Here is a 21,506-nt window from a genome sequence, read left to right on the forward strand (position 1 = left end):
ACTGATCCGCGTTGCCAAGAAAACGGCCTTCAAGAACAGACTGGACAACAACGCACACAACTGCAAGGAACTCTTCAACATCGTGAAGGAGCTCTCCAACCCCAACGCCGGAAACAACGACATCACCCCTTCGCAAGACCTCTGCAACTCCCTCGCCTCCTACTTCCACAACAAGATCGCGGACATACACAACAGCTTCAGCACCCGACTGACGCACGCCACAACCACAGCAACGCCGCCCACCACCACCCTCCAAGCCTGGACTCCGATCAGCACCGAAGACACCGTCCGCATGATGAACTCCGTCCATTCCGGATCTCCGACCGACCCCTGCCCTCACCACGTCTTCAACAAGGCCGACGCTGTCATCGCACCCCACCTGCGGGACATTATCAACACCTCCTTCGACACCGCCACCTTCCCCGAGAGCTGGAAGCACGCCGAACTCAGCGCTCTACTCAAGAAACCTACAGCAGACCCCACCGAACTCAAGAACTACCGCCCCATCTCGCTACTCCCGTTTCCAGCCAAAGTCATCGAGAAGATCGTCAACAAACAGCTGGCCACCTTCCTCGAGACGAACGGATCCCTCGACCCCTCACAGTCCGGTTTCCGAGCCAAACACAGCACCGAGACCGCCCTCATCGCTGCCACCGATGACATCCGAGTCTTGATGGACAACGGAGAAACAGCGGCCCTTATCCTCCTAGACCTCTCCGCGGCTTTCGACACTGTCTGCCACCGCACCCTAGCGCAACGCCTCAGCAACGTCGGAATCCAGGAAAAGGCACTGGAATGGATCGTCTCCTTCCTCGACGGAAGAACACAGAGAGTCCGCCTACCACCGTACAAGTCAGAGGCCACCGAAGTCATCTGCGGCGTCCCTCAAGGATCCTCACTGAGCCCGACCCTCTTCAACATCTACATGAGCCCCCTCGCGGCCATCGCACGCCAACACAACCTCAACATAATCTCCTACGCCGACGACACCCAGCTGATCCTCTCCCTGACCAACGACCCCGCCGCCGCCAGAGCCAACCTGCACGAAGGGATGAAAGAGGTAGCCGAGTGGATGACGACCAGCCGCCTGAAACTGAACTCAGACAAGACGGAGGTCCTCATCCTGGGCTCCTCGCCCTCCGCCTGGGACGACTCCTGGTGGCCCCCCGCCCTGGGCACCGCACCCAAACCAACGAACCACGCGCGCAACCTGGGCTTCATCCTGGACTCCTCCCTCTCCATGACCAGGCAAGTCAACGCCGTCTCATCGTCGTGCTTCAACATCCTGCGCATGCTTCGGAAGATCTTCTGGTGGATCCCCACGGAGACGAGGAAGTCCGTCACACAGGCCCTCGTCACCAGCCGACTGGACTACGGCAACGCCCTCTACGCCGGAACCACCGCCAAGCTCCAGAAGAGACTCCAGCGGATCCAGAACGCCTCAGCCAGACTCATCCTCGACATCCCACGAAACAGCCACATCTCCGGACACCTGAGAGACCTGCACTGGCTCCCCGTCAACAAAAGAATCACCTTCCGGCTCCTCACCCACGCACACAAAGCCCTACACGACCAAGGCCCGAGCTACCTCAACGACCGAATCAACTTCTACGCTCCCAAACGCCACCTCCGATCAGCCAGCCACGCCCTCGCCGCCGTCCCACGCATCCGCAGAGCGACAACAGGAGGAAGGTCCTTCTCTTACCTGGCCGCCAAGACCTGGAACTCCCTCCCGGCCAACCTACGCCTGACCCAAGACCACCTCTCCTTCAGGAAGAAGCTCAAGACCTGGCTGTTCGAGCAGTAACGGCACCCCCCCCCCCTCAAGCGCCTTGAGACCCGACGGGTAGGTAGTGCGCTATATAAATGTACTTGATTGATTGATTGATTGATTGGTGGCAGAGAAGCTTTTTGCCCAGCCAAAACCAGTTCTGTCCTCCCTGGTGCAGCTGCCCGGCAGGCGGCAGAGACAGCATTGTCCCAGGCAGGCCTGGCCCATTCAGGTGTGAAATAAATCTCCTTCCCTACTCTGAATGCAGCCCAGGTCTATTTACCCCAGCCCTGACTCTTTAAGGTATGGCAGGACACACTCCTAAACTAACCTCTGCTCACCCCCATGGTAGCTTGGCACGTGCAGACATGCTTCTCTCAGAGGCATGTCTGCATGGCTCCCTCCCAAATATCTAACAGGATGTAAAAGTTACATTCTCATGCACACATACTATATCAATGCTGCTACAGAGCGTTGCAATACTACACATACGTGACCCCGATAAAACCAGCAGTACAACTGCCCACCCAACCAACGCTCCAAATGCAGCCTCCCCTGTCCACTGTGGCGGCACATGAATGGGGTATATACACACATCAGAACTACAAGGATCTCTGTGAACTTCCCACCACCAGCTCTTCAACTGCCGTGTGAATCCTAGCATTCCAACCGATGAACGGCTCCCAAATATTTCGTGGTCTAGAGGTGGGTGGCAACAATTCCCAGAAAGTAGTGAGTTGTGTGTGCCTATATACAATGTCCCTAACCCAGTCACTAAAGAAGGGCCCTCGCCTTCTACCCCAGTGTACTGCGACCTGGCGTTTCGTAAACAGGAGAAGGAGGCATGTAGCTTACGCAGTTTGGGCGGGGTGTCTTTTACATATCCCAATATACCGAGAAAGGGGGACGGCTCTGGAGACACCCCCAACATACTGTTTATGGACTCAAAAACCTTTAACCAGAAGTCTGCAAGTCTGGGACAGTGCCACGCCACATGCAGAAAAGTGGCCGGGGCATAGCCACATCTCCAGCAGTTGCTGTCAGCTCGGAGGCCCATCCGATGCACACTGACCGGCGTTTTATAGTATCTATACAGATACTTAAACTGAATCAGCCTTAGCTTATAATTCGGAGTTGCCCACAACAATAATCCCATTGCGCTTCAGTCAGCTGTGGATTAAGCTCTTCATTCCAGTGCTTAAGAGAGGGTGGTATTAGTATCGGACAGTGTCTTGCATGCAAGTATAGAGATGCGTGAAAAGCTTGCGTGACGACGAGAACTTTAGCACGTTTTCTAGCGCATGTAATGTCAGCGGCGCTTTCGGGAAGTCCTCCCTGAGTGAGCAGCATGCCGTGCGAATTCTATGATATAAAAAATGTTCAGTGAATGGCACCACTTGTCCCTCGGATGCCTTGGGGGTCTGAATTCGTCTTCAGTATATAAGTTCTCAAACGTTTGGAGCTTCATTTTCTGGGCAAGCGACTTACTCATAGTATCCTGTATGCAGGGCATAATTGGAATCTGTGAGAGGGGAAAGAAGGTGGCGAATAGCAGCGGGGCACCCGCCCTCTTACGCAACTCCCCATGACCAGCACAAGGTCCCAGCAGAGTCTATATCACCCCGGGGTCGACGTGGCTTCTGATATAGAGCGACCTTCAATTGAATTGGGGCCATAGCATCAGTCTCAACCGCTACGTGCGGTTGAAAGGGGGTCGGATGCACCCAATAATGTAAAAACTGTGCCTGTGCACACAATGCATATAATGCATATAATCGCATATCCGGGGCTCCCAACCCCCTCTGTCGCAGAGGAAGAGTCAATAAATCCCATGAGGCCCTAGCCTGTTTCCCGGCCCATGCCAGCGTGATTAAGTGATATTATAGGGTGTCAAATGTTTGGTGAGGGGGCCTGGGATATTAACAAAGAGATATAGGAAGTTTGGCAGGATAACCATTTTGGCTAGTGATATCCTACCGGCCAATGTTAGCGGAAATTTAGCCCACACCAGTCCCTTTTCTTCTAGCCATGTCATTGTTCAACCATAAATTAGCTGCCACACCTTCTGCGTGTCTTGGCTGATCCATATCCCCAAGTATTTAACTTCATCAGCTTCCCAGTGCAAAGGGAATTTGGACACCACCGGGGGGGGGGGGCGATGTTATGAGTCAGTGGAAAAACCACAGACTTGGTCCAGTTTATAAAGACACCCTAAAGCCCGCCAAACCGGAAAAACTCTCTCAGCAATGGTTCTAAATTCTCCTCCGGGTTCATTATCTAAAGCGTGACATCGTCCGTGTACAATGAGATAAGCAGACTACGAGAGCTTAAGCTTATGCCACGTGCGGTATGATGTTGCTGGACACGGGCAGCCAGAGGTTCCATGGCAGTAGCAAAGAGTAGAGGGGACAGCGAGCATCCCTGCCTGATGCCACGCGACTAAACCCCATGCGCCCTAGAATGAAAAAGAGGTAGGACTATTCAAGCGTATTGAATGCTTTTGTTGCGTCAAGAAAGACTACTGTGGCCTTCTCGCTAGGATGTAGATAATGTAGCACCGAAAATATGGTCCGTAAATTGTGAGATGTCGATCTTCCCGGAATAAATCCGGATTGGTCCGGCAGTGCAATCATTGTCAGGAGTGGCTGTAATCTATTGCCAATCAGTTTCGCCAATATCTTGACATCTACATTTATATTGGAAAGGGGGCGGTAGGAGTCCAGTTCCTCCTCAGGTTTCCCAGGTTTAAGGAGCGTTAGAATCGTTGCCCCTCTCATAGTCTGTGGTAACATCCCCTCTTCCAGTGCCTCTTCATAAACTGCCAGCAGCCTAGGCGCCAATTCCTCAGCATATGCCTTATGAAAGGCCGTAGTGAGGCCATCAGGGTCTGGAGCCTTCCCCAGGGGTAGGCTTTTAATAACCTGGACCACATCCTCCACTGTAAAAGGGAGGTCCATGTACACCCTATGGGTATTGTTGAACCAAGCCAGCACCAGTGTGTCAAGGAATGCCTTAAGTTCATCGGTGCAAGTCCCCCATGTAGTCGTGTACAAACGGGAGTAGAATGCAAAAAACTCACCGGAAACCCCCTCCTGACCTCTAACCATGTCACCCTTTGCTCTGCGTATTTCATGGACAAAGGAAGCTGACCTAGATGGTCTAATCATACCTGCCAGTGTGCGTCCCGGCCTGCCCCCTTCACCGTATCTGCGAGCCTCTGCATATTTGCCTAAGAATTTTGCTTCACGTTGTGCCTTTTCTGCATACTCTAATAGTAGCAATTTTAGTGTTTGCGCAGTATGGGGATTGTTCGTGGAGTAGAATGTGCCCTCCAGTGCCTTAATCTTGACATCTAAGGAGGCCAGTGTCCCACTATTTTCCTTTAATACTCCTGCCTGTCATGCAATGCATTAACCCCTGACCACTGCCTTAAAGGCCTCCCAAAGCGAAGCTTCAGTATCAACAGAGCCTTCATTGTTCGCAAAGTAATCCACTATATCTCCCCTTATCTCCTGCCTAAAGGCCTCGTCTAGTAATGCGTGTGGTGGGAGTCTCCAGGTGAACGCGTGTGGCAGCGATTTCGGGAGCAATAGCCCCAACCGACATGGTGCATGGTCGGACAGAGTGCGGGAAAGATGTGAAATATCCACGGTCCAGGCCAGGGCCTCCCTAGTAATTAACCAAAAGTCCAAACGAGACCATGCATTATGATGGTCTGTTATACATGTGCCTTCCTGTTTCAATGGGTGTCTATTGCGCCAAAGGTCAACTAGGTTCCCTTCTGTAACTATGGACTGCAAAGCGGCGCTCGTGGCGGGGTGTAAGGTCCTAGCCGTTCCCCTCCTGTCCATGGCATCGTCAAATATGGCATTGTAATCTCCACCCCACAGCACAGTGTTGCGTCTCGTCATCCTAATTCTAGCCTATATGTCGCATAAAAAGTCAGGGGAGTCAATATTGGGGCCATAAATGGCAGTGATCACCGGGGCATTCCCTCCAGCACCCCATATATAATGAAATATCGGCCCTCAGGGTCCCCGTGTACCTCCCTCTCCCGCCAGTCCAACCCCTGCCTAATCAGAACAGTCACCCCTCAAGCGTAATTAGAATATATGGACGAGTATACGTACCCCCATCTGCGATTTTGCAGCCTCGGAGACGTCACAGCATTTAGGTGCGTCTCTTGTAGCAAGCAAACATCAATATTATGTCTTGTTAAATAAGCATGTACAAGTCTGGCCTTTCGACAATCGTTCATCCCTCTAATGTTCCATGTTAGCAAATTCAACGGTCTAGCTTGTGTACATCTGAGAGAGACTTAACCATGGGGAGGAGGTAGTCCATCTGCACAAAAGTCAAAGCATAAAACATGTATCCTGACCAGCTGCTAGTCTTCGTACCGGCATAAAACAAACAAACAAGCCCCACCCCCAACCCGTCACCCACTCCAACCCCTCAATCAGGTTGTAGAGTAACCCTCCCCAACAACGTAAAACATAACAGTCTCTGTAAAATATAAGGGAGATCTCCCATGGGGGGCATAGTGGCACCAGCGTTCACCACTGAGAAAACAGGGTGGCTAGGGATTCTGAAGTGCCTGGTACCAGCCTTCGCCGACATTCCCAGACTAATCCACTAAAAAAGAAGAACAGAATACAAGGACTGTGAGACCCACGATAGCATCAATGAGAGTGGTCATACATTTTAGCGTAGCGGTGGAAAGGCACCTCAGACAACCAGTATAGTAGCACACCAGTCAGTCATTATCACTAAGTTGTCCAGTCCCCGATGCTGCTGCTCCACGAGAGTCTTTACCCTTCTTACCTCTGAAATTTTAGGGCTGATTTCGTATCAGTGAATTAGTGCCCAGTTCCGTCGTAAGAAACGTTTAATTTGGCAGGGTAAAGTAGCGAGTAGGGAATTTGCGCCTGGAGAAGAATCTGTTTGGCCTGCAAAAACTCACACCTCACCACCTAAACAGCATGGGTAAAGTCCAGGTAGAACGATGAGTTGTTACCTTGAAGAGACAGTTGACCCCTTTCTCTCGCCATCCGCAGGATGTTGTCCCTGTCTTGGTAATTCAGCAGTTTGGCCAAGATCGGTCTCGGAGGTCAGCGGAGGTTTCTGACCCAAGGCCCTGTGTGCCCTCTCCACCACAATGACAGCGGACAGGTGAGGGTCAAACAATGCATGTAGGAGGTCTGCCACGTAGGTTTCCATCTTGGCAATCGCAGTTGTCTCCGGAATTCCTAGAATGCGTAGGTTATTCCTCCGGGACCTCGCCTCCAAATCAGGGTATCCAGCTTTGAGTCGATATTTCGTAGTCTGGAGCACATTTCCAACATGAGGGTGCGCAGGTCCTCCCCCTGATCCTCCGAGTGTTCCTCCCACTGTTCCTCAGATTGTGGCCCCGAAGCCAGATCATTGTGGCGTGTGGAGCTTTTGTCAAAATTAAGGTTGGGTTGCTTGGCGTCTGGTTTGCCCATGATGAAGCAACCAAGCGCCGGCCGGTCTGGGCCAAAGGTATGTCAGAGGCCCCCGCTCCAATTGTACTGGGTTGTCTCCCAGCAACCAATTCCCTCAGCCCAGGCGGCGCGACATGGGGTCTCCAGCACAGCTCCACCCAGCCCAATCACACCACGGAGTCACAATGGCCCACTATGCCAATTCGTGTGCCAGTACCTCCAATGAGCCCCAGCTCTGGCAGTAGTCAGTTGGGACAGGAGGGGCAGGCCCCCAGACCATGCGCAGTGGAAGATGAACAGGGGAGGGCCTCCTCCAATCTGTTCCAGTGGTCAATATGGGCTTCACAGATGCACCGGCCCAGTGCAGGAGTACAGCCACAAGCACAGAGCAAGATCTCAGGTAAGTGGCCAGGAGAAGAGAGGCAGCTTACATCACCACAGGAAGACCCCCTCCGGGGCTCCACACCGCTCCCGCAATCAGCAGTTCCCACCAGCAACTCGACCGGGCATCATGGTGTATATACTGCCAACGTTTAGGAGTCTCCCATGCACCACACCTCTAGATATCCTGCAGGTCACTCGCAGCAGGAGAAACCCCCAGGTGCACACAGAATTTCCACAGCGCGTAGCCTCCTCGCGCGGCCAGCGCTGCAAAATGGCTCTCTCTGTTCACGGCCTTCCCCCAGCATCCAGTGTAGAAGGGCAGATGTCACTCACCCCCGTGCGCTCCAGCCTCATTGATCAGCCACTCAGGCACATCTCACATGGATTTGACTTCAGGGGGAAGGCAGGGCACCACCACCGATCTCGTCTGTAGGCCTGCACCCTCCGAGCTCAAGGGCGCTAAAATGTCGGTCAGGTCCTCCCCACACCTTCTCCGGTCCCGATACCGCACGGCCAACAGCGGTTCCCAGCAGCAGAGGAGCCAGGTGTCCCACAGTTTGGATGCCATCCCGCTGCTTCTCTGTGTTGCATGTACCAACCAGAGCCAGTCGGGCTGCAGCTAAGTCTCCTCCCTCCGTCGGCAGCTTCAGGCCTGCAACGCCGGCGAATCCCCGGCCTCAATTTTGGGGACAGCAGCCTCTCCCATCCAGCCACAAATGGAGGCCGCGAGGGTCCAGCCAGCGCTCACGTCACCCCTCCGGAGCGCCGTCGCAGGTCAGGAAATGTCCACCGCTACAATCCGCCGCATGTCAGGGGTGCAGGGACATTGGGTTTAGGCTTCCCACAGCACCATATATCTCAATTTCTTAAGTATTATTAACCTAGACAGCGGAGCTCACTCAGAGAGCGGCCATTCCGCTGCTCTGCAGACCACGCCCCCACAGAAATCATATATTAACCTGATTGGGGAGGCCAAGAAAGCCTAGTTCACCAGCTAAATTGAGCAGACCAACTTTAACCCCGAAAATATCTTCCAAATATCAAAACCTTTTATACAGCCAAAAACATATCAAGCGATATCCCTTGCTCAAAGGCCCTCTGCGATCAGATCTCCTCCTTCTTTGAAGAAAATATATTAACCTTAGAACATGGCTTTTTAACCCATGTTTGAACCTAGCCAGCTGCAAGGTAAGCCAGACAATTCCACATTGGATTTCCTTCCAGGATGTCTCGCTATCTCAATTGTGCCAAGCCATTCTTTCATGCATGTCAAGCTCTCCATGAGAGCCCTGCCCATCAACCAACCTACACAAGGCCATTGACACAGTAAACCCAATATTTAATAATATATTAAACACCTCCCTCTCCACAGACAAAGTTCCACAAACCTGAAAATTGGCAGTGGTTAGGCCTTTGCTTAAAAAAATGCCTAGCAGACCCTTTAACTCTGGCCAACTTTAGGCCCATCTCACAGCTTCCTACACTGGCCAAAATGCTAGAAAAAATTGTGAATGACCAATTCACCACCTTTTTGAAAGTTCTAACTCACTACATGACTGCCAATCAGGCTTCAGACCTAAGCACACCATGGAATCTGCCCTTTTAGATGACTCTGGACCCTGGTAACAATGCTGTGTTGATCTTACTAGATCTCTCTGCAGCATTCAATACCATCTCCCACATTAGCTTTCTTCAGGGCCTTCTCAAGATTGTTATTTTTCTATAAGGAACTATCCTTATTTAGATCTTTCCTTTCAGATAGGAAACAGCTGGTAGCCATGGGCCAATTCTCTTCAGCTGACGAATACAAGGCTTTTGGCATTCCACAGGTCTCGTCACTTATGGCCTGCATTATTTAATGTCCATACTGCCCCTCTGATTTCCTCGATAACCTCCTTTGGAATTGCTACCACATCATATGTGAACAAAACACAATTGATCCTATCCCTCGAGAATTCCTTTGGGTCTGAGCAGAACTTCAAGAACTGTTTTGCCAATGGTATCTGCTGGATGGAAAAATAACCATCTAAAATGTAATATGGATAAGATTGAAACTCTTGTTCAGAAAGACCAACCTGTTCTCCCCTATCCAGATGTGGCCTACCTCTGCCTCCTCATCCCCCACAACAGTTGAAGTGGTTAAAGACTTGGTAGTAAAATTGTACACCGCACTCTCCTTCTGCCGGAATCTCTTGCAGCGGATGGTACGTGTTTTTCTCTGATTAAATCTCTAAAATAATTATTTGACTTCCTTCTGCTAGCTACAAGGAAAACAGTCGCTTTTGCCCTAATAATTTCCAGACTTCACTACTGTAACAGCCTTTATGCAGGAAGTTCGAAGCAGTTGCTTCAGAGACTTCAGATGGTACAACATTCCGGCGGCCAGACTTTTGCTTAAACTACCTGTTACACCTGGCCTCCTTGGAGTGCTTTACCTTGAATTTTTGCGTTCTACCCTCCTGTTTTGCTCACTTCAATTTTGGTGGCTTAATGATTCTGGGAACTTTACCACTGCTAACCAGTGCTAAAGGGCATACGCTCTGTACTCAAAACATGGAAATATTGGCTTATCCACAATTTGCATATTTAAATTACTTGTATCTCCCTTATAAAGTGCACTATATGTGCCCAGGGCCTGTAAATTAAATACTACTAGTGGGCCATTAGCACTGATTGTGCAACCCCCTTCAGTAGTCTTTAAACATGGCTCAGGCCTGTCACTGCAGAGCCTGTGTGTGGCGTTTTGTACTGACATTTCTTCCTGGCAAGTTAACCTATTAGCCAGGCCTAAACCTTCCCTTTTATTACATATAGGTCACCCATTAGGTATGTTGTAGGCAGCCCTTTGGAGGATGCCACGCTTAGAAAGTTGGCATCCTGATGTCCCATCACCAGGCTCATAGGCCTTCCTGAGGTAGATTGGAAGGGAGTAGCTGACACTTGCACCTGAAATGGGTTATGCCTGTCCCCACACAAAGAGCTACACACCCCCTGTAGTGATTCTGGAGCCATGGCAGCAAAGGCAGGATCTTGTGAACTGCAAAGGCCTCTTTGAAGATGGCCCCACTTGAAAGGCACTTTTGGGTATAAGTACTGGAACTCTGACACCATGTACTCAGTTACATTTTTGGACATGGGGAGACTTTGTCAGGAAGAGGAGTTGCGTGTCAGGAAGAGGAGTTGCGTTGCAGGAAAAACTGTCACTTTGCTAACTGCTCTGCTGTGTTGGCCTGCTGTCTCTTGCCTAGCAGTGATAAGGACTGGATTCTTCTCTCTATAACATGTGCTGCTAAAAGTAACTCCAAAGGCTTGTTGGCTTGCTCCCTGTTCAGGAATTCTCAGGGTCATCAAAGACTTCATCCCCCTATTGCTGCCATTAGACTCTGCAACCCGTGAGTCCAGCAGCTGAACTCAATAAGGATCACCGCTTTGCCCATGATCCCCACTTCATTTGTCAAAGATCGGCGCTACATGCCTGACCAGCGCTGCAATCTACCAAAGCCTTATGTGCAGATTGAAAATCATGGGCGCATTCCCTCCCAATATGTTGCATAGGTGATGACTGTGCCACAACAGCATGCCTTCAGGGAAGTGGAAACTAACGCTGTGCTCCAACGTTGGCAGCTTGACTGCAACCTTGAGGCGAGGGGCCCAATAGTGGGAGATTGCTGCATCTACTTTTATTTTAACCTGAAACCGTCAAGTCTTTCTGGACCACCCAAGGGCAGCCTAGCGGGTCCTGTTGTAATACTGCCTTCCAACCACAAGAGACCACAGCAACATTCGCCCGAACGACAAGGAACACAACCCAGCTGCTTTGCCCAGAGAAAGCACTATGTGTAATGGGAGCAGCAAGGTCCCTGTAGCCAACCTGCGCTCACTTGTGGGTGGCTGATATTGCCTGAGTACACTGGTCTTGAGGGACCTGTTAAAAAGGTTTGTTTTAGTGGTTGTTGAGCACTATTACCGTCCACGGATTGGATTTATGTCATGTTACCCCAGAATAGCGTGCCCATCAGTAATCTGTGAATCCTGAGTGCTTCTTAAGCACAGTAGTTTCATTTACATTTTAAGACGTTCATAACTTGAGTACCTATGATTGAATTGTTGCGATTTTGGTCTTGTTTTACTCCGAAAAATATGGTCTATCATTCTAAACTGCTGTGGTGTCGCTTTGTGGTGTTTCCACTGTGTTACTCTAACTTAAGTGTTGCACAAATACCTCTTAGGTTTAGCCTTACTGCTCTGCACCTAGCTATCAGAGGATATAGGTTGTGTGTCTGACTTACTCTGACTAGGATTGTCGTCCCTACATGTACAGGGGGCCAACTAGAGATCCAATTTCTAACAGTCCCCAAACAGAGTTGGTCATCTGAAGCACTTTGAAGACTGCACTGGCTACCAATTCAAAAGAGGGTCTTATTCAAGATCCTTGTCTTGTTGCTCAGAGCTTTTAATTCCACTGGCCCTAAATATATCACTACCTGATTCTGCCGCCACAGGACTCAGAGGATGCTGAGATCCACTAATGCCAACTCTCTAAAACTTCCAAATGTCAGACTTAAATCCAGGGATGTGAAGTCTTTCATGGTTTTAGGTGCTAAAGCCTGGAACCAACTTCCAGGTCCACTTTCATTAATAGACAATAAAGCCAGCTTTAAAAAGAGTCTGATCTAGTTGGGACTCCTAGCTCTCTCCAATGTTGTATCAAGAACAGTTTTAAGTCAATTTCCACGATAGCACCAGGTAGCTCTCTTATGAGTGACAACAAGCTCTAAAAATTATGCATTATTTAACTCATTCATGCATTCCTTCATTTGTGCAGTCATTCCTTCATTCAAATAGAATGACACCTTTCTTTACTTAGAAGCTTCTACTTCAAGTACCACACCATCAAACAGATACATATTTACTGTTATTAGAAACTACTTTATCAAACTCCCATCATCTGCACATGCACTTCAACCAAAACCATAAACCTTTAACATATATATAGATCTTTAAACCTAGCTAGAATACTAATCCTATCTCTACAAGATACTCTAGATTTTAAACATGCAATACAATTGTACGTAACCCTAATATTTGCACTTATGTCTGACCATAATCCCTTGCCTAAACCTACCCCATGCCTCACATTAGGTGTAAGCCTAAACCCAACACAAAAGCTTATCCCAATCATAACCTTCCAACTACCACCAACTACCCTGAACCCACCTCTTTAAAAAAACTATTCTTATGATTAACCCCAAGCAAAGAATCCTCCTCACTTCTAATGAAATAATGAGACGTTCCCTCATATAAAACATTGACATTATTTATGGAACGTCTAGCCACAGTTCTTCAAATAAATGCTATCACCATTCAGTAATATGCTAATGAAGCCCAGTTCAACCTTTGGATGTCCAATACTTCCAACATAATAATGCCTTCCCTCAACAAGCATATAACTTTGATGCAGTCACTCTCTCAGAAGCTTCTGAAGACTAAATTATTTCACCTATTTCCCAGTGACAACTCCACCATCCGTAGAAAACTGCTGGCAGCTCTCAGCTTCCTTTAAGAACAAAACCTCACCATAAATGGACATGCTGATTTAATTAGTGTATTATCAACTCCAGCTGCTGAGAAAGCCAAAACCCATCATCACTTCTACAAGTTTTAGCTCTTCCTTTAGCACTCACATACATGGTGAAAATACTATACTAGCAGGACTTTCAACGTCTACTACAGCAGCTTTTGGCACTGTGCCACATGTGGCCACTCTAGTTGAAGGAAGAAAGAATTCTGATCTTGTCTCCCATATCCTAAAATATCTTCTCAAGAAACTACTTGAAGTAAAACGTAATCTAAAGGTACTGCAAATTACACCTGAAGAAAGTCACACTGCTCTGCCTCTTTACCAGAACAACAAATTACAGTTTAAGAGTGAAGTATGAAAAAACATAGATTCAGTAATCATCTAACTCTAGCAATTGTCAAATCTAGAAAGGCCAAAACAGAGATTTGTAATCCCAGACAACATAAGCTACATCTAAACCTTCAGACTCTCCAGACAGACATGAAACACTCCACTGAATACCCCTCCTTCTACAGCTGTGGTCTTAAAACAGGCATTACCTATAAAGTGTTTTGTTGCCCCGTGGCTTGAGCCTCTTAAAAGAAATACTTTAAATGAAAAATAATAAACACAATTAACTTAATATTATGACTCTGGTGTCACTTGAAATATAGCACTGGGTTCACAAGCATGTAACTACCCAGGCATGTAGTGGATAATGTTTGAGGTGAGAATTTGGGATTAAGGTTCCAAACGGATAAGGTCATTACTGTGTAAAGTCACCAGATTCACTTCATAAGTTTAATCAACATTATCTTGGATAATGAACTGTACACTTACTGCTCTCATGAGTAAAGCCGCAGAATGATGCTTTAAATGTTTGAGAAAGTTCTCAAAGCATTTTTGATAGACATTTTTTTAAATAAAATAATGTTTTCCAGTGAACAGAAAGGGCTTCAAGATTCAAGATTTTGATTATTATGATTTGGAACTCAAAGAGGTCCACGCAAAGTAAAAAAAAAAAGATAATTCATACAATATACATGGAGCTCTGAAATACACGATGAAAAACTTACTACTAAGCTCTAAGGCCCCTGCCACAAAAAAGTGCAAAGATCCAAACAGTTCATTTAAATATCATAACGCAATACTAAGCCGACCTAATAAATACAACAAAGAGTGAAGCAGAATGGTTTAAAGTGCAACGCAAATACAGTACTTCTAAATTCCTCGCTACATTCATCATTACAAACAAGAAATGAGTACAGAAAAGGTTTCAATTAACTACAATAATATATTGAAGACAAATAAGTTACTGGAGGTGGCACTTTAGGATCTACTATGAAATCCACTCATTGCTAGGTTGGTGTCCACAAATGAACAATTCTACATCACAGAAACTGAACGTACTCGGTGTATGAGAAGTCACGCTGTTAAAGTTATGATAGAGTGTGGACTCCCTCAGGGTGTAGCCCTGACTCTCCACAAAATGTTATCCTTAAATAGGGTGCAGAATATCCCAAATGGCATCTTCTTAATGACGTGCCGACACCTCAAAATAGCACTCTCTATGGTGGGGGCCTACTACATCCATGAGCAGGATAGAGGTTGTGATTTTGTCTGGAAATTGTCTGATAACCTATCACCTTTGAATTTGGCCAAAATCAGGTTCCCCTGCTGTTGCACAATTTCACAGACTATGCATTCATATTTGCAAATAAATAAAAATTCATAATGCTCCTGAAAATCTCCATGTCAACCGCTAGGAGAATCCTACACTACACAAAGCACGATTTAAATGTTTTCTTTCATTCATCAAACAGGCAGATAGAAAATAAACAACAGACCACATTGCATACTTACGGAAAGCTCTGTAGAATTCTTCCAGTGCCAAGTGCTTGTCACTGTTATAGTCATCATATTTCAGTAGATCGAACAGAGAACAGTCAGACAAATCCTTGCCAAAGCCATCCCGTTGTATTAACTGATGAGAAAGTGATAAAAAAATGACATTGAATATACCTTTGTTAGTACTTGTTCTTAAGTGACCTATTTATATTAACATATTGAAAAACAGAAAACACTAACAATAAATCTGGATATTCGGAATGGAATGAAAGCAACAAATAACATCCTCTAAAAGCTGCTGGTTTCCCGAACAAAGACTAACAAAGAATATGTTTTTGGAAGTTTAGCAGTCATGGAAAATATTCTCTTTATAATCAACAAACTAAGCCCACATTTAAAAACCTCTGTCACCTCTAATGCCCTCCTTGAATTTATTCAAATGCACTTCACACATGGCCCTTCCTAAAGAGGCAATCTTGCCCATGGCTATTGCCAATCCCGCTACTTTGATTGTTGCTACCAAGGACACAAGCAAAGGGACTCTGTCCTAAGAAACCACTCACTTGTGGTAACTCTACAGGGTTGGGGTGTCCAATATGGCTCTAAGCGTAAGTATTCCCCATGGGCTGGTCATAGACCATGCCATGATCTCCCTTAGCTGGGAGTCATGACTTTCACTAGGCGAAAGTGAATGGGGTCGCAGTCACTGCTCTGAGGGACACAGGGACGAGCCAGACCATGGTTGTGAACATGCTAGTTTCCCCAGAGAAGTACAGCAGTCAGGTGTGTGGGGTAATGCAGGCCAGGGGCATCATCATCAGGACAAGAATTGGCACTATTGTTGTCTTGAACACAAAGCAATATAAGGTGCCTTTCAATTACATTTATTGATACAAATGAAACCGCTCCCCGTTATATCAAATCAGACGATCTGGCGGAACTTAAGGGTTTGCTCGGCAGGTCTGATTACCCGGTCGGGCAATGCAGTATCCGTGGGAGTAAAATTATTATTACCGGGACTTTCGCGCTTAGCGTGATAGCTATCTGAAAATTGAGGAGTGCGGCGGCACTATGGCACGAGTGGTGATCTGGTGCCGCCGCACTCCTCAATTTTCAGATAGCTATCACGCTAAGCGCGAAAGTAATTGAAAGGCACCTTATATTGCTTTGTGTTCAAGACAACAATAGTGCCAATTCTTGTCCTGATGATGATGCCTCTATTTTTATAGGCATCGAAACGTCGTCGACCTCTAAACCCCATATGCATATTATCTGTGTCTAAAATTACAAAATGCAATGGAGTGTTTTCCTGTAACTTATGCCTGCCTTACTGAAGTACAAGTACGCAGACTTATTCCCTTGCCTTGTTTACATTGCTTTTCTGTTGTTTTGTCTTGTATGTTGAGGGTCACGGCTGTGCCCACTTGACATTCTTTTTTCGTAAAATATTTTATCTTTTTGATTTGGAATTTATTAAATCCTGTCCGGACGGACAGAAGACATATTACTGATTGGGTATATGATTATTTTGGACTGTATATTTAATGCACATAGGGACCACTGTTCTTTGTAATATGTAATGCCCAAGGTCCCTACGCTATACCTTTAGGGTTCCCTTGTTTTTTGAAACACCGCACCCTAGTGCAGCGCCTCAGCAACGTTGGAATTCAGGGGAAGGCACTGGAATGGATCGTCTCCTTCCTTGACGGAAGAACACAGAGAGTCCGTCTACCACCGTACAAGTCAGAGGCCACCGGAGTCATCTGCGGCGTCCCTCAAGGATCCTCCCTGAGCCCCACCCTCTTCAACATCTACATGAGCCCCCTCGCGACCATCGCACGCCAACACAACCTGAACATCATCTCCTACGCCGATGACACCCAGCTGATCCTCTCCCTGACCAACGACCCCGCCGCCGCCAGAGCCAACCTTTACGAAGGGATGAAAGATGTAGCCGAGTGGATGACGACCAGCCGCCTGAAACTGAACTCAGACAAGACGGAAGTCCTCATCCTGGGTTCCTCGCCCTCCGCCTGGGACGACTCCTGGTGGCCCCCCACCCTGGGCAACGCACCCAAACCGACAGACCACGCACGCAACCTGGGCTTCATCCTGGACTCCTCCCTCTCCATGACCAGGCAAGTCAACGCCGTCTCCTCGTCATGCTTCAACATCCTGCGCATGCTGCGGAAGATCTTCCGGTGGATCACCACCGAAACCAGGAAGACGGTCACCCAGGCCCTCGTCACCAGCCGACTGGACTACGGCAACGCCCTCTACGCCGGAACCACCGCCAAGCTCCAGAAGAGACTCCAGCGGATCCAGAACGCCTCAGCCAGACTCATCCTCGACATCCCCCGACGCAGCCACATCTCCGGACATCTGAGAGACCTGCACTGGCTCCCCGTCAACAAGAGAATCACCTTCCGTCTCCTCACCCACGCACACAAAGCCCTGCATGATCAAGGCCCGAGCTACCTCAACAACCGCATCAACTTCTACACTCCTAAGAGCCACCTCCGATCAGCCAGTCACGCCCTCGCCGCCGTCCCCCGCATCCGAAGAACGACAACAGGAGGAAGATCCTTCTCCTACCTGGCCGCCAAGACCTGGAACTCCCTCCCGACCGACCTGCGCCTGACCCAAGACCACCTCTCCTTCAGGAAGAAGCTCAAGACCTGGCTGTTCGAGCAGTAGCAGCACCCCCCCCCCCCCTCCCAAGCGCCTTGAGACCCTCCGGGTGAGTAGTGCGCTCTACAAATGTCAGTGATTGATTGATTGATTGATATCTGAAATCTCACGGATTCATTTTTGTACAAACTATAGATGCTCTCTCGGTGCATAATTTAGGTTCCGGAAGTGTATTATGCAATGACAAAGGAGTTACTGTTCGACAATGCGCGACTCCTGACCTCACCATTTAAAACAATTAATAGTTATCTCTTTTGAAGAAAAAATAATCATGTGAGACCAGTAGGCAATTAACCAAGCGTGATAGTCATTTAAAGACACCAACTACATTTCAGCTTTCTCCAACAGAAGCAGAAGTCTGCGGTCTGTCCCTCTAGCTGCACCAAATGGTGGGCAAGGTAAGTCGCCTTTCAAGATTAGGTGCATGTTTGACAATTTGGTATACCAAGGGAAGCCCCCTCAATTTGTGAAACTTAGCTTTGTGATGTTAGGACTTCCACTGTGCAATAGAAGCAGAACCTCTATGATGAATGCTCATATTTTCTCCTGTTATCTGCCACTGGAAAGGGTGGACAACAGAATCATTTATTAAAGTTCACACACTCTTATATCAAACCTCACACACTGAACTTTCAGGCGCAGAGACATGTCTGAGAAAGGGTCACTTGAGGTAATAGCATAGATTCTCTGCCTCGGTTGTTAATCATAAAAAAACTCCCGTGCAAATCCATCGGATCCATATACATCAATGGGAAAACAATTGTAATTCTGAAAGAAGAATGTGTTCAAAAACTCATTCTGCTCCTAGAAATGGAGATGAGAATAGATTTCAAGAACACCATCTCTCAAATGTTCAGGCTCCAGTGATTCTGTTTTAGGGACTAGTATTAGGCTTACATATTCAATGTAAATAACAACCCTCTCAATTTTCGTTTGCTATCAATACCTGGAATTATAAGAAAGTTGTATCATATTCTGTCCAACTACCCAGGCGGTGAAATCCGCCACGGCACACTGCAGGTAGATATAGTGATTCTTACATAATTCTTTTTAGTCTCCCTCTTTCCATATCCTATCTCAGAGCTTTGCCAGGTCTGTCACACGGAATAAGATTTATTTTGGGTGTATTACTCATTTTTTATTGTTACCAAATATTTCCTGCTGGATCGCGTATTCCAATTAAAAACAACAACTAGTCGCTTATTGCTCGCAATATTCTAAAATACACTTACATTGATTAAAAACACACGTGGGAAAGGAGGCGTTTTATGGAGAGATATAAGTAACATACAGGCTGGTGTGTCTTTCTCTTCTGCTCGGGCTATCCACGCACATTTCTCTCCAGTGGTTTCAAACTATTTTCAACCCCCTAACAACAATGAAGGGTCTTATATCACCATGTTGCGGTTGAAATACCTACCTGCAATAATAATTAAAACACCGTATTAACTTCCAACATGTGATCAGAGTAAGAAGAAGTGGAGTTTGGAAGAGTACATGTATAATTCCCTCTATATACTTGCCTTGATGATATTTTGATTGCCATATTTTTGTAGGCCAATATTTCGACCTCAATATCGTGACATACCAACCTACTGAGGGGCTCTTATGACAGATATGGTTTTTGTTTTGTAGGCTCATATTACACAATAACCACTATACAGAACAATGAGCCTAAAAGGTATATTGTCGGCCAGATACTGGCAAAGACATGAGGTCTGGTGCATAACTAAAAGGGCCCTATCACTGTAATGTGAGTGAGTGAACATGTGTTAGGACTATTGATTTTAATTATGACAGTCTCAGAAGGCTAACAGGCTCGTTTGTTCTTGCCTGTCTTCGAACAAGTAAACTGGTGGTTACAAACAGATGTTAACAGCAACGTATTTTGCTGCTATCGGCCCCAAATAGGTATTTGTTTGAAAAGATGATCATAGGCATTTATTAATTCAGCTTTCATAAACTCCTTCCCACAGACACACAAAGGGGTTCACTGCTTTAACAATGTCGTGAAAATACCACACTGCCTCCTTTATTCTGGTGTAAGAGTTATTTAATAGTGCATCTAAGACATATTTAGTACTGTTCTGTACAATGTGGTAGCAATGTTTGCTTCTTTGAACCTAATTACAATGCCTGAAAATGAACTGAAAAATAATAATTATAATAAAAGTATTGTTATGCATGAATGTTAGATCTGGGGGTCTCTAGTTGGCAGAGTTAGGTACCAATGTCGAAATAGAGACCCTTGCTTCTAGTCAGGGTAAGAAGAATACACTCTTTAGATAAACCCCTGCTCACCCCCTTGGTTGCTTGGGACGAGCAGTCAGGCTTATCAAAAGCAATGTGCAAAGTATTTGTACCAACCCTCACAGTAACACAGTGAAAACACCACAAATGGACCCCTCAACAGTTTAGAAAAATAGAAGTATTTAATCTAAACTAAACAAGACAAAAATGACAAAAATCCAACATACACAGTTCAAGAATATGGTTTCAAAAGAGTTCTTAAGGTTGCGTTAAAATAATCCACAGTTGCGTTACGTTTTAGCCAACACTACCTTTAGATGCGACAAAAGTTCCAAGTGAAAGCTGCAGCATTGAAAAACAAGCAATGCGTCACTCCTGAGACTCTGGGGAGGCGATGCGACAAACCCACTGGACGCAGCGGGCATGTTGCTGTGACTCCGGTCTGTGTGGGGCGGGATGCGATACCCTGTATGGATTCCGGTGCGCAGGTTTTGGAATAAGCGTCTCGCAAAAGGTACGATGCAACGATCTTCTGGACGGCGATGATCTCAGGTATGGCGACGATGCACGGCGCAGCGTCGATCTTCTCCTCTCGCGGTCCATCGATGCGATGGCTCTGCTACGACTCTTGCAGCGACGTGATGTGGTCCGCAAGCAAGCGGTGCAACGATCTCACCCAGTGACTACAGGCTCTGCGACAATACTCGCAGCGAGGATACTCTTCCCGCACCGGAGCTATGCTTTCCGCAAGCGAAGGATGTGTTGGTTCTTGCAGCGGCAACAGGCGCTGCGACGATCTCGATCTTCGTGGTGGCGGGAATTTCCTCACACTGTCGGGGATGCACCCCGCAGGCGAGCGATGCGTGAAACTTGGTAGAAACACTCAGTTTCTTCTTGTCCAGCTTCCCAGCCAACAGGTACAACTTCCAGAGGCAGCTCAACTTGTCTAAGCACTCTAGGAAGGACAGAACTCTCGCAATAGAGTTCAGGGGGAAGCTGGTGGCGAAGTTCTTTTGTTCCTGGAACTTCTTAACAGGGAGCCATCTCAACTCAGGTGCTTGGCGATCTCTTCAAGCAAGGGGACAGAGCACAAAGCAAAGTCCTTCCACTCTCCTTGGCAGCAAAGCAACTGCAGGTCAGCCCACAAACACACAGCAGGACAGTCCTTCCTCTTCAATCTTCCAGCTTTCTCCTTGGCAGAGGTTCCTTCTTGATTCCAGGATGATCTAATTTTCTGTAGTCTGGGGTCCTGTACTTTTACCCCAAAAAGTCTTTGTTCCCTTTGTGCAGGAGGGCTCTGAGCCCGGTCTGAACCAGTTCTGAGCTCTGGGTGTTCCTTGAGCACTTTGTTTTCCTAGTTTCTCCTTTCCTTTCAGAGTGCAGAGCAGAGACATCAGACACCCCACAGGAAGTGGAGCCAGCATTGTTCAGGGAAAGCACAGCCCATGAGCACTTTGTTGACATGATTCCTTCTCACCTTTCAATGTGCAGGGCAGAGACATCAGACCCATCACAGGGGGTGGAGCCAGCACTGTGG

General features: G+C 47.4%; 1 protein-coding gene across 1 annotated transcript in view; it reads right to left on the reverse strand.

Annotated features, from left to right (window-relative positions):
* Positions 1–21,506, reverse strand: part of FSTL5 (follistatin like 5) — a 2,936,723-nt gene that overhangs the window by 1,538,411 nt on the left and 1,376,806 nt on the right. Inside the window, exon 6 of the mRNA XM_078677005.1 lies at positions 15,044–15,164. Coding sequence (XP_078533131.1) covers positions 15,044–15,164 — 121 coding nt within the window. The remainder of the gene's footprint in view (positions 1–15,043; positions 15,165–21,506) is intronic.

This window comes from Lissotriton helveticus, chromosome 2_1 (assembly GCF_964261635.1).
Source record: "Lissotriton helveticus chromosome 2_1, aLisHel1.1, whole genome shotgun sequence".
NCBI lineage: Eukaryota > Metazoa > Chordata > Amphibia > Caudata > Salamandridae > Lissotriton > Lissotriton helveticus.